The sequence below is a fragment of the Quercus lobata genome, chromosome 5 (assembly GCF_001633185.2).
Source record: "Quercus lobata isolate SW786 chromosome 5, ValleyOak3.0 Primary Assembly, whole genome shotgun sequence".
Lineage (NCBI taxonomy): Eukaryota > Viridiplantae > Streptophyta > Magnoliopsida > Fagales > Fagaceae > Quercus > Quercus lobata.
The window spans coordinates 12,677,285-12,692,860 of NC_044908.1; the positions used below are offsets into that span (position 1 = coordinate 12,677,285).

The following is a 15,576-nucleotide window of genomic DNA, read 5'->3' on the forward strand; positions in this document are numbered from 1 at the left end:
GAGGAAAATCACTTTGTAAAGCATGCAAATCCCCATATTCTTCATTTCAAGTTATTTAAGTCTAGAACTTTCCAGCACAAAGTATAAGATTTCATCACTTCGTGAAACAACTCAGCTCCTTTTCCTCTCCAAAGCTTCTGGAGAAAAGAACAAAGCTCAAATCACATCACTGTAATGCAGCAGCACATCATCCTCTCCACTAAAGTTGCTGTAGAGATTGGAATGCATTTCATGAGGTTTTCACCTTTGTACTCCCATGGTGGCCAACTCCCATACCTTCTCCCTTACAGTACGTCAGCTAATGTGCTCCCATGGTGGCCAACTCCAGTACCCCTTAAAGAACGTCAACCAATTTATCATTCTGCTCGCTTGCATTTTCCTTTTCTGATTTGTGTTTTACTATCTGCCCACGTCTATTTTATTCGTATTGTTAATGATAAACCATAATCAAATTTAATGATCACTTATAAACTTTTTATCTATACTTTATTAAGTTTGTATCTTAAGTATTACCATCAGCATTGATTATTACCTTCTATTTTTACATTCCTCGATAAACATCAGTAATCAGACTACAACTATCTTTCAAGTTTCAAACTTGTGTATAAACTTTTCCCTTGATAAATTTTAACAATGCACATAAAAAGTATCCTACCCCCAACAGATACTATTTCTGCTTTCTTGTTATTTATATAATGTTTAGGATATAAGATAAATAGACCTGCCTCTAATTGATACTTCACTCCTTTACTTGAAACTCTGAAAACAATGTAACGGTGACAAATAAGTACTAAAGTTTAAAGGTAATAGGGGCAATCGAAGAAAGAAATAAGTGCTGATCAATAAACACTTATGATTTATCAACCTTACATAAATTAGTCTCCAACTGGTTTTCAAACCAGTAAAATATCAAATAAGAATGCTCATTAACAAATCTAAGTATATTACAATCACACAGCGTTACAACTCACAAGACAAAATTGAATAAGAACAACCATAATGAACCATCATCATCCAATAAACAAAATGGAAACACCTAATTTAAATATGGAAACTATTGATGGGGCCTCCTGAGCAACAGCCCCTGTATGTGGCACTCGAACAAAAATCAATGCCTTAAAAACCTATTCCTCTCGCATGCTCACAAGAGTTAAGCTTCATGGGCCATAAACGTGCAACATCCGGCCAAAGAGCAAGCAAGACACCAGCACTTTAAAATGAAGAATTTCTATTTAATCGGATGGATTAGTTCCTTTAGTCTTCTTTTGCAGGACTGGAGTATTCAGACGAAATTACTTCAGATGAAGCACTAGATGACATACTACTGCTGGCACTTACTCCATTCCTAAAGCTTCTTGATTCCAGTGCAGGGTTTCTTTGTTGATCGTTAGTTGCAGGGTTTCTATTGGGATCATTAGTCATAGGGTTTTGCCCCTCCTCTGCTAATCTTTTAAGAAGATTCATGACAGTGGGAAGGAACTTGGAGGACAAGGAAATAAGCCCAGGAAGCTGCAAATTACACAGTCATAAATCAGCTTCATTAGAATTTTTTCAAACAAAAAAAAAACAGAAGATAAATAATTAAAAACACTAAAGGATTTTTTTTTCTTTTTTTTTTGCCACACAATTATTATTCAAAAGGGATTCGTTGTCATAATGGGAGGAGCAGAATTTTAAAGCTACTTAATTGGTATTTTTTGGTTCTCACTTATTGGCGTTTCTTGTATACAACCCATGAATTGGGTTGGGCCCCCCTTTTGGGAAAAATTATCATAAAGCGGCCCCCTCACAGCAAGTGGATCCAACACACCCACGAGACCCACATGCTAAGAGAAAACCACAGCATAAAATGGGTCCATGAGAAACTACCAATCTTTTGGGGCTTTTCTTAATGAATTGTCTTTCTGAAGAATAGTTTAAAATATTAAAGGGATTTATCCCTCCAATATCAACTGCACGAGCCTATAGTTTTGATGAATAAGATATTGCTTGGCCTAAACAGCATGCATTCTTAATCTCTCAATAATCCCTATTAAAGATAAAATATACAAGCAGGAATCAATTTAAAAGATAACTTCCAAGAAACAGTTTTTCTAAACCATAATCTACAAATTTAAGAAAAGAAAAAATAAAATGACAATAATACGTCCGCTATTTATGGAACTCATTGTGAAGAATTTCAATTATATGGATTGGCGTCTTTGAGATTTGAACTTTAATTCAAGAGCCTATTGTTATATAGCGATTAAGTAGTTGAAAAAGGACAAAGTCTCAAAGTTCAATTTTCAGATGCACTTTCAAACAATCAACCAGTTGTAGAATTTCTTAAAATCAATCTTCCAAATTAACCATCAATTGACAATAAACTAATGGGGCTTAAACAATCACAATTGAATTTAATACTCACAGCACCATTGCGAAATTCACCCGAAATGTCCAGCTGCACCCACAAGGCTTTGAATAGTAAAAAACCAACAAAGATGACACACAAATACAAAGGATTTCTGCAATGAAGACATACCAAATTAAGTTAAACCATTATACATCAGGGGTATATACATGAACCTAAACAAAATCAAATTTCACAATACATGAAAAACATGTACCTTAGAAGTGTCATAAATTCATTGAATCCCAAGATTACCATCGCAGCAATGGCCCATGGTGGTGGCAACCAGTTGTTATTACGCTTGTTGGCTTCCTGAAAAATCATATAAGAGTGAAAGAAGTTAGTAAATTATTTCCTAGTAAAATGACAATGATAAAGATGGTCTTTTGATATGCATTTGTGTACATCTTCAACTATAATAAACACACATCTGAATAAAAGAAATTGCAAATCAAGATATTGATGCAGGTAGTCATATTCTGAAGAGATTTTATTAGGCATACAATAGTTCTAATTGCTTATAGAATAATATAAAATTAAATTATATAAAAAATGAGAGATTAACAACCTATAAGGATTTTTTTTTTTTTTTTAACAGGACTATTTTTATAATATTTATCACTTCCTTTCTTCTAATATTATTATATAATTTATATTACACAGGCTTCCCACCAACAAATCTTAAAACCAATCAAACTAAAAAATTATGGCAGAATGAAATCCAGTATTCAGCAATTTTGGTTTTCATCCTTTTAAGAGAATCAATATTTAAAATGAAATGAATCATCTAAATCATTAATATGCAATATATCATGCCTGTGCAGCGATGGCCTGAGAGACAGTATATTCCGTATCTGACTTGAATTGTCTCCACAAAGATTTGCACTGGACAGGTGTAATCAATGTTTTCTTCGGTGAAACCTGCATGGAAGAAACCAACCACATTAACTAATTGGAGCTTAAGAGCAAAACAATGATAAAAAACACTAAAACCATGCAAGAGAGACACACACAGAATTGAATCAAAATCGAGCATCGAGTCCACTATGGAAGCTTGCTCACCTAAATAAATTAATTTCTGAAATCAAGACTACATTTGTATATATAGTAGCAAATTTCTTGTTTTTTTTTTTTTTACTTTTTCCTTTTTGTTTCTGATAAGCAAACACGTACATGTCATATACTCAAATTGAACTAAAAGGCTAAATCTTAAATTTGAGTGGGCTCTTTGGATTATTGTCAACTAATCAGAATAAGCATGATGTACTTTTTGCCACCATAATATCCTATTCAAAATTAACGTGTCATATCATATACATATCCAAATTTTTCCTTAAGACTAACCCACTTGCCAAATTGGACCTGTTGACAGATTTGGTCAGAGCTACAAGGACCAGATCTTGAACAGTAAATAAGGGTCCAAACATTATGCCAGAAAAACTTTTCTAGAGAGAACCCTGTTGTTTCCTTTTACATCTGTTTATTATGTTGAGATTTGAGAATAAAATTTTTAGCATAAAATTATGAACTCCAGAAGAAAGAACTTCAGTTAAACAAAAGTCACCTCTTCCCAAGTGCTTGAGGCCAGTGGATCAAATGATGTAACGCTCCTATCTTTAACAGCACCATTTGTGGATTCCACCAAAGCAACAGATAGTGTACCCTCAATATTATCACTATGATCATCATCCAAACGGGTCACGGCCATAACAGCCATAAGCTTTAAGGACTGGACAAATTAATAGGAATAATTAACAGACATGCAATACACAGTTAATAATTAACAGAAAATATTTATATAAACTGTGGCATACTGCAGAGCGAGCAGTTTTGGTGATTGCTCGAATGTCTTCCTTCCCAGTCCAAACCCGCGGCATTGAATCGGAATCATGACTAAACAATGCTGTAAACCTGTTTGCAACTTAAAGTTAATCCCAACAAGAGGAATCTGGAAAAAGATGAAATAATTAGAATCAGATATTGCAAGTAGTTGCCACCTGTCCTTCATGCGGATCAGGACCCTTCCTGCTTCTTCTCTTGCTTTTGCTTCAACCACTCCTCTCGCATGGTCCTTAGTACTTGCAAGCATTTTATCCTTTGTTTGTTCGTCCAAGTCAAAACCAGAAAGCGCATCAGAAAGCCCAGAAACAGCAGCTTCAGTCTCACGCCTAAGAAGTTTCCTTATAGCCGGCCAGGTCTCATTACTAGCTCCATCTAATAGAACTTCCACAGGTCCTGATAATGCCTCTTTGAGCTTTGCCTGCAAATTTGTTATAATCATCAGCAAGGTTATCATAAACTGCTTATTCTGCCAACTTTAAATATCTAGGCACTAAAGAAAGTAAACAATTCTCCATATATTAAGAAATCCATAACCTTATGAGTAGTTATAAAGCACAAGGGCACAACAAGTTTTTGTAGAGACAACAGGCTCTAAAAAGAAAACCATGATGGTTAATCTGAAATATCAAATGTAACAAGATATCTCATGATATTAAAAAAGTTAATAGAAAAATCAGATCAATTTCCATCAATGGTTTTAAAGCCAATTTCCACAGATTTTGTTTAAATTGTCAAGGTTATAAAATTGATGGTTTAAGGATATATGTAAAGCCAATTTCCATAGTTTTTAATAATTATGGATATTACCAGTTAGCTGTTAATTGGCCACCAAAAAAAAATTTATTATTTTCAAATTGACAAGTATACAAATCACACAAAAATGCATACTTCTTTTGTCAGCCATGACAGACATGATCACATCAGACTTGCATAATTCTTTCTTCAGTGGATTTTTCTTTTTTCTTTTTTTCCTTTCTTTCTATCTATTTTATGGTGAATTTTTTTTTTTTAATTATGGTGATTTTTTTTTTAATTTTATAATTCGATAATTGAGAGAGAGGGGATTTGAACCCTGGATGTGTCCTTTCGAAACACTAGGAGGTGCCAACCAAACTATATAAGTATAGTTCCCATCAGATGTTGAAGTTACCAAACCATTTGAATCTTAACATTGTCACTACGCTTGAATAAAATCAGTTGAGAATCAAAATGGCTACAGGTTATTATACCTCATACAAAGAAGTAAGTTCAGAAAGCTTGGCAGCACGGACAGAATCAATATGTGCATCTATATCACGTCGAAGTTTATCCCTCACTTTAGATGTGTCCCAGTTTGCTTGTTCAATAACAGCATCTGCAAGGCTACTGCGTCAATATAATCATTGCACTCAAGTGCCACACCACTGAAACCTATCCCCAAAATCAAATGCATACAAGACTAAAACCCTATACCTCTCAAACCTATTCAGACTATTCCAAGTTTAATTACTTTCATAAAATTTATTCATATAAATGATCCAAAACCCCTTTTAAAGACAATTATAATTAATCAGTTATCAACTTGTTTTGTCATCAATAGTTTCCTGCTTAAAAACTCTTTTTCTCCATTGATTTCAATTCACTTGGCTAACAAAATGGCAGTTTCAAGTTTAACACACCTGCACATCCTTCATCAAATAGAGCCATACAAAACAGTGCGCAGTTACAAGAGGCCAAAGAAAATGCTTCCCCTCCATTCAGAGCTTTATCAAATACTTGCTTGAATTTTTCTAAAGTTTCAGAACGAATGTGTCCCAGCAGGGATTGGAATGCCGGTTGAATACGCTAACAAATCAGAAAAAACAACATAATTGAATCATTAAATGAGTAGACACTGAATCACAGTTTTTATTGTCCAACAGATAATAAATAAGAAAAGTTTGAAAACCTTCTGAGCTTAATCAAAAGAAATCATTATAACAGCAACTTCAATGCTTTATAAGAAGACATAGAAGCTCCTTTTAAAGCTTTCCCCTATAAAGATATGTGCAACAGAGTTTTTTTATTTCAAACATTTATTCTCAATTTCATAAACATGCAATTATTGGTGACCAGCTTGTGAACATAGAATAGAGAAATTATCAGATCTTATAAAACCTATCAAAAGAATTACAGAGCTCATTTTCAGATACTGCTAACAAACCAACATCCTAAATTCTCAGTTTCACATTGTACTCCAGTCATGTAATTTACATGACTGTACTTAGCCTTGATCCCAACTAATGGGTTCAGCAACATGAATGACAAAAACAGGGGGAGAAACTACCAAATCGCACACAGAGATGAATTACCTGCAACAATTTCTCCTCAAACTGCCTCCGCTTTGCAGATCGGACACTTTCGTCAAAATAGGTAGCTTCTGCATCATACCTAAAAAGACAGAAAAACAGGAAGTTTTCAGTACTGAGGAAATTCATCATGAACAGTATTTCCACAGACATGAGAAGAGGGAGGAGGGACATGATTATAAATGATATCATCCACTCTAAAGCTTATTGCTAAAGTTGACATGAAAAGGTTTAGAAGCCATACATGGTCACATTAGGCACTAATAACCAACAAGGCAAACAAAGCCATCAGGCCAAATAGAAACAATTCATAATCCCAAAAGGCCAATGGGAAACAATAACTACAATACTACCCACCCTTCAAAAGATCCTACTGACAAGCTTCTAATCCTTATCACAAGGGGTGTACAATTGAGTATTAATATACATCAACTATGCATACATCTAGTTCATTGTTGTTATCTAGGTCCTAGATCTACTCAAATCTGCCAATTGTTTACAAGCACAAGCAGTGACCAGGAAGCATATCCATCTTAAGGTTCATATTTCCTTGGCTATGTAGCATATGCTGCTAAACCAATTAAAAATTACATGAAACATACTTACTCTGATAAAAACGAATCAAGAATTGAACTGAGCTTTTTCCCAAATCCAGAAACAGGACCGGACTGCACAGTCTCTTCCAAATGACACCAATCCTGTGGTCATTTGTTGCAAATTGGATGTTGGTAGTTATTATCTTGGCAAAAATTATGGAATTTAAAAATAAAATATATATATATATATATATAAATAGAAGGAAACAAAAATCCTAGATTATATGAACTGCAGGTACCTCATTTGAAGCAAAAGAGGCATACTTTTCATTGGCGATTTCTTCACAGCGTACAGTAGCCACCATGACCTACAAATGGATGGATCTTGCATGACATAAACAACAACATAATATGCATATGCTATATATGGCATCTGGTTAACAATATTACCTTGTGAGCGGGAAGGTCAAGGTCCTTATTCTCCTTAATAACTTTCCAAATTTGCTGTGCACTAAAGGAAAAACCCGAAGCAGGAACTACTCCCCGTCGATCTCCCGCAAGCCCCCCAGGGGTAATAGAATGAAAGAATCGTTGCCTCAAGCTAGCAACCTACTTTTTTAACAATAAGTCAATAACTAATACAAAAACACACACAAATATATGTCAGATAAGTTCACCAAGCCAAAAGGCCCAACTCTATGCTTCAAACTGAAACCCAGATTCTAAGTAATGTAATGGGCAAAGAAATGTATACAATTTTTTTTTTGATAAGTAATGCTGGGAGAATTTATAACTAAAATCATTTAAATTCAACATCTAACCTAGCCCATTACTTTAAGTAATGCTATTCTAAGGTGCCTAATAAATTCAATAAGGTCAATTTTGAATGAATAATGATAAAATAAGGCAAAAATGAGCAAGATAAGAAAAATTCATCAACATGGCGTTACTTATAACTTTTTAATCAAATCATTACAAGAAATCTGCAATTCCTTCTTTATTTCTTTACAAACAATTCAAGAAAATAACCAAAAAAATGGGCTCATTTCAACAGTTATGAATAAACACAACAGAATAATATCATTCCAGGGCAGTCCCAATAAGAGAGATAAGAAGCATTTATGTGTACCTGCTCTTTAAATTGCTCTTCTTTTTCTTCATAACTAGAGAGAGCAACAACTTCAACCTGACCATTTAATCATTAACAATAAAACCATAAATGTATGATAATTTTTCCCAACATACGGGATAAGGACGTGTCTAAGCTAATCTTGCAAAAAGCATAGCATCTTACATTAAAAAATTCGCTTAATGGAGTTTCCTTGTGTGCATGGGGCTTAGGAACAGAGTCCCAAATCTGAAATTAAATAGAATTAAAGAAAATATCAATAATCAACAAAGATCAACCAAATAAGAAAAGCAAAAAAAAATCCCTTACCTTCTGAATATCTTCTCTTAGAACAGGTTCTAAATTTTCTAGTGGAGTCTACAAACAAACAAGGTTTAACACAATCAGAAATTTTTCTCAACTCAACAAGGAATAATAGATCAATAAAGAAAGGAACACACCCTTGTTTTATCACGTATGACAAACATCAAAGTCGTTTTGCGTGGACTAAACAGTCGCATCATGACCTGCAAGCATATGCCAGCATAAAGTTGACTTAACAAAACCTTCCAGAATCGAATAATCACTAATATATCGCAGGAAGATGGACATACCTGGAACACAGTCTTTAGAAGAGGCTTATTTGCAGCTTGCTCACGGCCAATGTCATGACACCACCTAGATAAAAGGCTCAAGAAGATTAACTTTACAATCTAGAAGAAGTAACAACGAAAAGACTATAAACAACAATGATTAAATAAATGTATAAATTTTAAGATAGTAGAACTTACTAGACAAGGATACTTGTAAATTTCTCTAGTTTTACAGACAACTTACATGTTTATTAGCACTATATCTGAAACAGCGAGAGCAAAAAGGGCACTCTGCTTCTCAAATGCAGTGTCATCCTGAAACGAAGATAAAACCCGTTAAAACAGACAGCAAGATACCAATATCCATATCACCATGTATAACTACATCCATAAAGAGTCATGACATATGAAATTAACATGTAACTAGAATTTCACCATTCTAACTTTGGGGGGAAAAAATCATTTGTCACAATGATGTCAATAATTAAATGGCTTGTTCTCATTTCTCTAGTCCCAAATAAAGATTGTACATAACAGCTTAATGAACCTGGATTGAATCTTACAATTGACTTATAATTAACAAAACAAAGGATTTATTACATTTTAATAAACTTTAAACGATCAAAAAAAAAATTCCTAATATAATCTTGAAAAATTAAGGACATAATTGGCAACCTGTAATACAAAAGTTTTTCTCTTTATACTACATGGCATGGGCACTCAAGCAGAATGCAAAAATTACCATCATGGAACTTAAGACACTAGTGGATATATGTGCATTACAGGAGCAGTGATTTAGTAGATTGAGCCAGACAATAATAAAACAGAACTGCTTATGAGGATAACAATAAGATTCATTTCATGATTGGAGCAATTTGAAATTATTAAATTTATTTAAAAGATATCGGAGGAAAGGCACCTCTCCACGTTCTCTTCCATCTGTACCCTCCAAATCCATTACAAGAGTACAAGGCTCAATACCAGCACATCTTGCCAACCAAATACCTTTAGTTGTTTGGGACCTAAAGACAGCAAATTGAGTCAGTTCATAGATATCTGCTGAGAAACATGAATACTGCAGTATTAAGAGAATTAAGATAACATGCCTTCCTTTAAAAGCATCCATCTCCCTGAAGTTGGTACCAAACAAGTGATTTAGTAGAGTACTCTTCCCTGTTCAGACCATAGAAATTAATGTAAAACTCTTAATTTTTCCATGAGTTAACAACTGACATAAGCAGCAATTGGCAGTTGCAGGGTTCCAATAGAAAATAAATTACATTAAATTGCCATTATGGAGAAAAAGGTGAAATCCCAGTATGTAAAAGCAAATGACAAAAGGAGGGTAAACAAAATTAACAGCTTAGCGAAATCAGATAAACAAAAATTAATATTTGACATCAGAGTGATAGCCATGTCTCAGATTGCACAAGATTAAAGTGAACCCACTTCCACTTAATGTCTCAATCCATATAGCACAGTCTCAACTCAAAACCTTGTTCCATGTTGTTCGCAAGAACAACATTGTAACAGCTTTAGAAGATTATTAGAACGAAATCTATTGCATGTAAATCCTTCTCAAAAAAAAAAAGCATAACTGTCGAATAAAAATACTTAAGATCAAAGAGTTTATGAGGAAAAAATGCATACCACTACTTTGGGGGCCCATGATCGAGACAATAGCATATGAAAGTCCACATTCAGCTAATTTTATCTTATTGATTAATTTATCAATTCCAGTAGCATTGAACACACCATCTCCATCAATGAGTTGAGTGGAACAGGACTCCTCACTATTTGCTGCATAAGAACATAGTTCATATATTGGTGAGAACAGGAAAACAAGTCAAGGCTTCTAAGTATTCAAATTTCTCATATACTTGACTAAGCAAGAAGTCGCATAGAAACCTCAAAATGAATATTTCGCCGTGCATTCTAATGACAAGCACTGCTATGAGAAAATTTCTTTGAAGATTGAAGACTATAAGCTGGCAAAACACTTCTCCCTTATTTTTATCAAATTAACAACCATCTTTTTCCAATTTCAATATTGCAGCCATACTAATCTAACCAACCTTATCGTACTTAAACCATAGCCATCTATCTATCTTCTTGCACCAACTAAATAAGCAAGCCAATAAGAATCACAAAATTTTGCACCTAAACCTGTATTTGGCTGCTGAAAAAACTGAGAGGGAAAAAAAAAAAAAAAAAAACAACAACACCCAAATCAAAAACCAAAATCTTTTGCATGTTATGTGGTTCCTCAAGTAAGCCAAATAGATCACATTACCCCCAAGCCTTAAACACCATAAATTTCTACTTCCACGCCCTAAAAAGCTCCAAAAAACTAAAATTCACACCCCAATTTCTCATCTTTCCTTTCCCTACACTTTCTCAGCAACCAAACAAAAAGCAACCCAATAATCTATTGACGATCCAAAGGCAAAAAAAAGTTAATAAAGCTCAAACCCATAAACCTAAAATTCAATTTGATACAAAATCAATCAAAAACTAATTACACCCATTAAATAAAACAAAAACCCCATTAAAAATTTTGACAAACCCAGTTGTAACTTCCCACTTTTTCGGTTACATTGGTCAATACAATAAAATAAATAAATAAATAAACCCCAAATTGAAATCAATACAATACTAACAAAAAGGGAAACGTAAAATTGAAATTAAGAAAAGGCAATAATTGTGTGATAAATTAAGTGAATAGTATAAATCAGATGGATCAGAGAAATACCCATCAAAAAAGATTGAGTTTTGCTTCGGATTCCGAGCTTCTGAGGAATGTGAGAGATAGATTGGAGATCGATGATGATTATGCTCAGACAGAAACAAAGAGAGACACACAGAGAGAGAGACTAGGAGAGAGAAAAAGAGAGATCTGGGATGGAGAGGGATTGATTGTATATGGGATTGACTGTGTTGGAATGGTTCCTAATTCCCTATGTCGAAAGTAGTACACAACAACGATTGTTTCTCCTTGTCCTTGGTATCTTTATGGGTAAAAGATGAAAAAAGTTTCATAAAGTTTATTTTAAATTAAAATTAAAATTACAAAAATATTAAAAATATAGTAATATAATATAATGTAAATTTTATTAAAATAGTGAAGTTCGGGTTAATGCCAATTTTGTCCAAAATATTTCAAAATTATCGGATTTTTCTAAACTCAACTTGATTCCTAAGGTTTTTCAAAAAAGAAAATATTTGATTTCTAAGACAAAGAAAAGAAAAATAACTAACTTGTCTAACTGTATTTAGGAACCAAATTGATTAGTTTGAAATGTTTTGAATTTGGTTGGTATTAGCTCAAACCTGTTAAGTGACTAGAGATATAAAAAAATTTTACAATCAAATGATAAATTTGCATTGAAGTAATATAACTTTTGTATGAATTCATAACTATAGCTAATTCAATCCTTCTGAATAAACTTATGATATTTTTTTATACTAGATATATTATTAAAAGAAAAAATTATAATATGGTATGGGGAATTTTAAATTATTAATAATTATTTAATTAAATTTTAAAAGAAAAACAATTGTGTAGAAGGGAGATGCTGATTGTGTTGAATAAGATATTAGTCTATTGTTTGATAACCAATCAAATTTTTATTGCAAAATTATGTGAAAATATTCAAGATTATACAAAATAAATTTGAACGCTAGATGAGTGAAATATTTTTAAAAGCTTCATATTTTTGGTATGATCTATTTTTGAGAGAGTTTCAACCTATGAAGGTCCGCTTCTGATGATAGCTCTTTATCATCAGACCAAAACACCAATTCGTTTTTTGGTGTAGGCAGGGATTGAACCCCAGATCTCTTATACAACCATTAGAAACTTTACCAATTGAGCTAACTGGAACTCACGGTATGATCTATTTTTGAAGTAAAATAAGTCAATCAAAATAAACTCATCTAAACATATATCTCTTGACAAAAATTACTCTTTCAAACACCCATTATAGTCTCTTGTGCTATTCCCGTGTGATAGAAGGTTCAAATTCTTTTTTTAATTTCAAAATAATAAATCAAAACTAATACCTTTTATGTAAGAATATAAAAAAAATTATTATTTATTAGAAAAAAAAAAAAAGGTAAGTGCATTGAATATGATCTATCTAATTAATTAATGAAATACATGCACACATTTTTTTTTTTTTTGAGAAAGACATGCACACATTAATTTAAATAAAATAAATAAATATTTTTTTCTGAGAATCAGAAAATTATTCAATGTAATAATGAACAACAATTAAGCAAATTACACGAAAAGATAAATTGAATGCATTCATGAAAAAAAAAAAGGATACAATTTATTAGGTACAACACTTTTAATTGTCATTGGAAAATTCAACATTATTTGCAATCCATTGGTCAATGTTGTTGTGGGGTAAACTTTAGTTAACACCATGAGGTACAACACTTTTAAAAAACTGTAACTAAATAATTTAAAAAAAAAAAATACTTAAGGGCTTAAGGCAAGTGAAAAACAAACAAACGCTTAAAAGAAGTTAATCAAAATGTTGTTGTTTTATAATATATCAATGAATTTTATAATATATATAAAAAAATAAAAATAAAAAAAAGCACAAATATATGATTTTACAATTATACAGTTGACTCGACTCTCAAAAAAAATTATACAGTTGACTTTTTTATTTTTATTTTAACAATATCTCCTTATAAATAATAATATTTCACTCTTCTCTCACTTTTGAAATAAATATATGGAAAGAAATATGATGAAATGAGTATTCATTATTATTATTGTTGTTATTATTATTATTATTATTTAGAAACAAACATACACACAAGTGAAAACAAATAGGATTCTAAATAAATAGGATTCTAATACAAGCCACGGTCATATTTAAGACAACATGAAACAAGTTACACTACACACATATATTATGTATTACCATTGCTCTCAAACAATATTATAGATAAGATATTCCATAAAAATTCCTTCCAATCAATTATTTTCTATTATCTGTTACCTCCCAAACAAGCTTTTTCTAATTATAGTCTTAAATTCATATTAGAAATTAGTAGTAGTTGCTAATAAATTTGTACTAACTATTTGTATAATTACAATAATTCTAATTATAGCCTTAAATTCATATTAGAAATTAGTACTAGTTTCTAATAAATTTGTACTAACTATTTGTATAATTACAATAATTGAGGCCAATGTGGGGGACATATAAAAATGAAACAATGAAAACCCAAGTTCCAAGTTCCAAGTTCCAACCTTCCCCCATCACAATCGGAGATGCCCCATAAATAATATGAAAATTTGTCCATCGCAAAATTTATGATTGATGACGTGGCAGGATTTCATTGGTTAAGACTATGGAGATTGTCTACAGTTGGCATAAATGTTTACAATTCCCATGGTTTGGTAAGATTTTAGGCTCTATAGGAAATTGGGACCCATTTACACCGACCCTAGTGGGACCCACTTGCCGCCCATGTATGATTTCTAGGAGTAAAAGTGGACGGTTTGATCGAACGGTGAGCGCGTGGGGATACGAACCAATCAGTATCGTTCATAGTGCTGCTTTCGGCCTTTTAAGTTGTAACTTGGGTACTAGTGGATCCCCCACATGCAAATTCAAAGCATCACACGGACCAACCTTACTATGTGAGTGTTTGGATCCGCGTTTTTGCGTTTTTTTTTTTGGGAAAAAAATACTGTTTATAATACTGTTTATGTATTATTCACAGAACCTACAATTACTTTATTCATAAAAAAATAATTAAAAATAAGTCTCGCAGTACTATTCACACATTTAAAAATTATTTTGCTACAGTGTTTTCAATTTTAGCAAAAATAAATTGTATCCAAACGGAGTAGATCTGCCCATAGAATACATATTGTTAGATATAATTTTTTTTAAAGCTCCATATAATCCATTTTTCTATACTATAAAAAGGTCTTTAGCAAGCTGTATTTGATCGGATTAAATGTAATTGTATTGATTGGAATCATTTGGTGTAGATTTTTTTTTTATTGGTTTATTTAGTTTAGAAAATAAGATATGAAAAAATATACAGTATAATTTTTAAAAGTTGTATATAACTGAATAAATTAGATCAAATTAAGTGCAAAATAAACCTAACCAAACAATGTACTAATAAGCATCATGACATGTTCTTAACTATTAAGACAGTCAACAAAAAGCCTTATAACTCAACTTATTAGCATATTCAAGGTTTGATTTCGTTCTCCCTTGTTATAACTATTGAATTATTAAAAAGTATTAAAACAACTAGGTTCACATTAACAAAGGCAATGGAATTTGGGTATAAGCACCAAGAGCTTTGTTCAACATCTATCGAATTCCACATCTTTCCCCCCATTAAGTGATCAAACATATTGTTGATGAGATCATATTGATTTTGAATGCCTTATTTGAATGGTTTGTATATCGTACCCATAGAAAGGCTAATTTTATTGTTGATAGTTGAATGGGCCAATTTGAGATATACTGAGTTACCCCAATCCCTTCCATTCCTAATGGCCTTGTGGAATTAATAGAAGGACAAAATTTGGCTACAAACTTAGTTGTAGCCAAGGACTACAACTCCCGTTTAAAAAAAAAAAAAAATTAAAATGGCTACATATTTTGAGAACCTAATCATTGAATTGCATGTTCTTTTATATTTTTAATACTCATGTCAAATTTTGTGCATATCAAATACTTCATCCGTCCCAATTTGTTTGTCCTGTTTGAAAAGTTAAACTTTTTAAGAAAAC

At 32.3% G+C, this 15,576-nt stretch overlaps 1 protein-coding gene across 1 annotated transcript; it reads right to left on the reverse strand.

The window, feature by feature from the left end:
- Positions 1-822: 822 nt before the first annotated feature.
- LOC115989717 (protein ROOT HAIR DEFECTIVE 3-like) lies at positions 823-11,790 on the reverse strand. The gene is made up of 23 exons (XM_031113540.1): positions 11,548-11,790; positions 10,446-10,595; positions 9,902-9,968; positions 9,715-9,817; positions 9,040-9,110; positions 8,817-8,880; positions 8,664-8,729; positions 8,533-8,580; positions 8,389-8,451; positions 8,224-8,280; positions 7,545-7,703; positions 7,394-7,462; positions 7,165-7,256; positions 6,562-6,640; positions 5,890-6,055; positions 5,461-5,585; positions 4,387-4,649; positions 4,204-4,300; positions 3,954-4,118; positions 3,206-3,310; positions 2,607-2,701; positions 2,408-2,504; positions 823-1,509 (listed from the first exon to the last, which is right to left on the reverse strand). Exons 1-23 carry the CDS (start codon positions 11,549-11,551, stop codon positions 1,255-1,257), a joined length of 2,460 nt encoding a protein of 819 aa, XP_030969400.1. The 5' UTR covers positions 11,552-11,790; the 3' UTR covers positions 823-1,254.
- Positions 11,791-15,576: the final 3,786 nt, after the last annotated feature.

What these genes read in the sequence shown, in the direction of transcription:
- LOC115989717 (XM_031113540.1), bottom strand. An exon ending in CATGGGCCCCCAAAGTAGTG is followed by an intron (nt 9,969 to 10,445) that starts GTATGCATTTTT and finishes TGGTCTGAACAG; the next exon opens with GGAAGAGTACTCTACTAAAT. An exon ending in CATTAAGCGAATTTTTTAAT is followed by an intron (nt 8,281 to 8,388) that starts GTAAGATGCTAT and finishes TTAAATGGTCAG; the next exon opens with GTTGAAGTTGTTGCTCTCTC.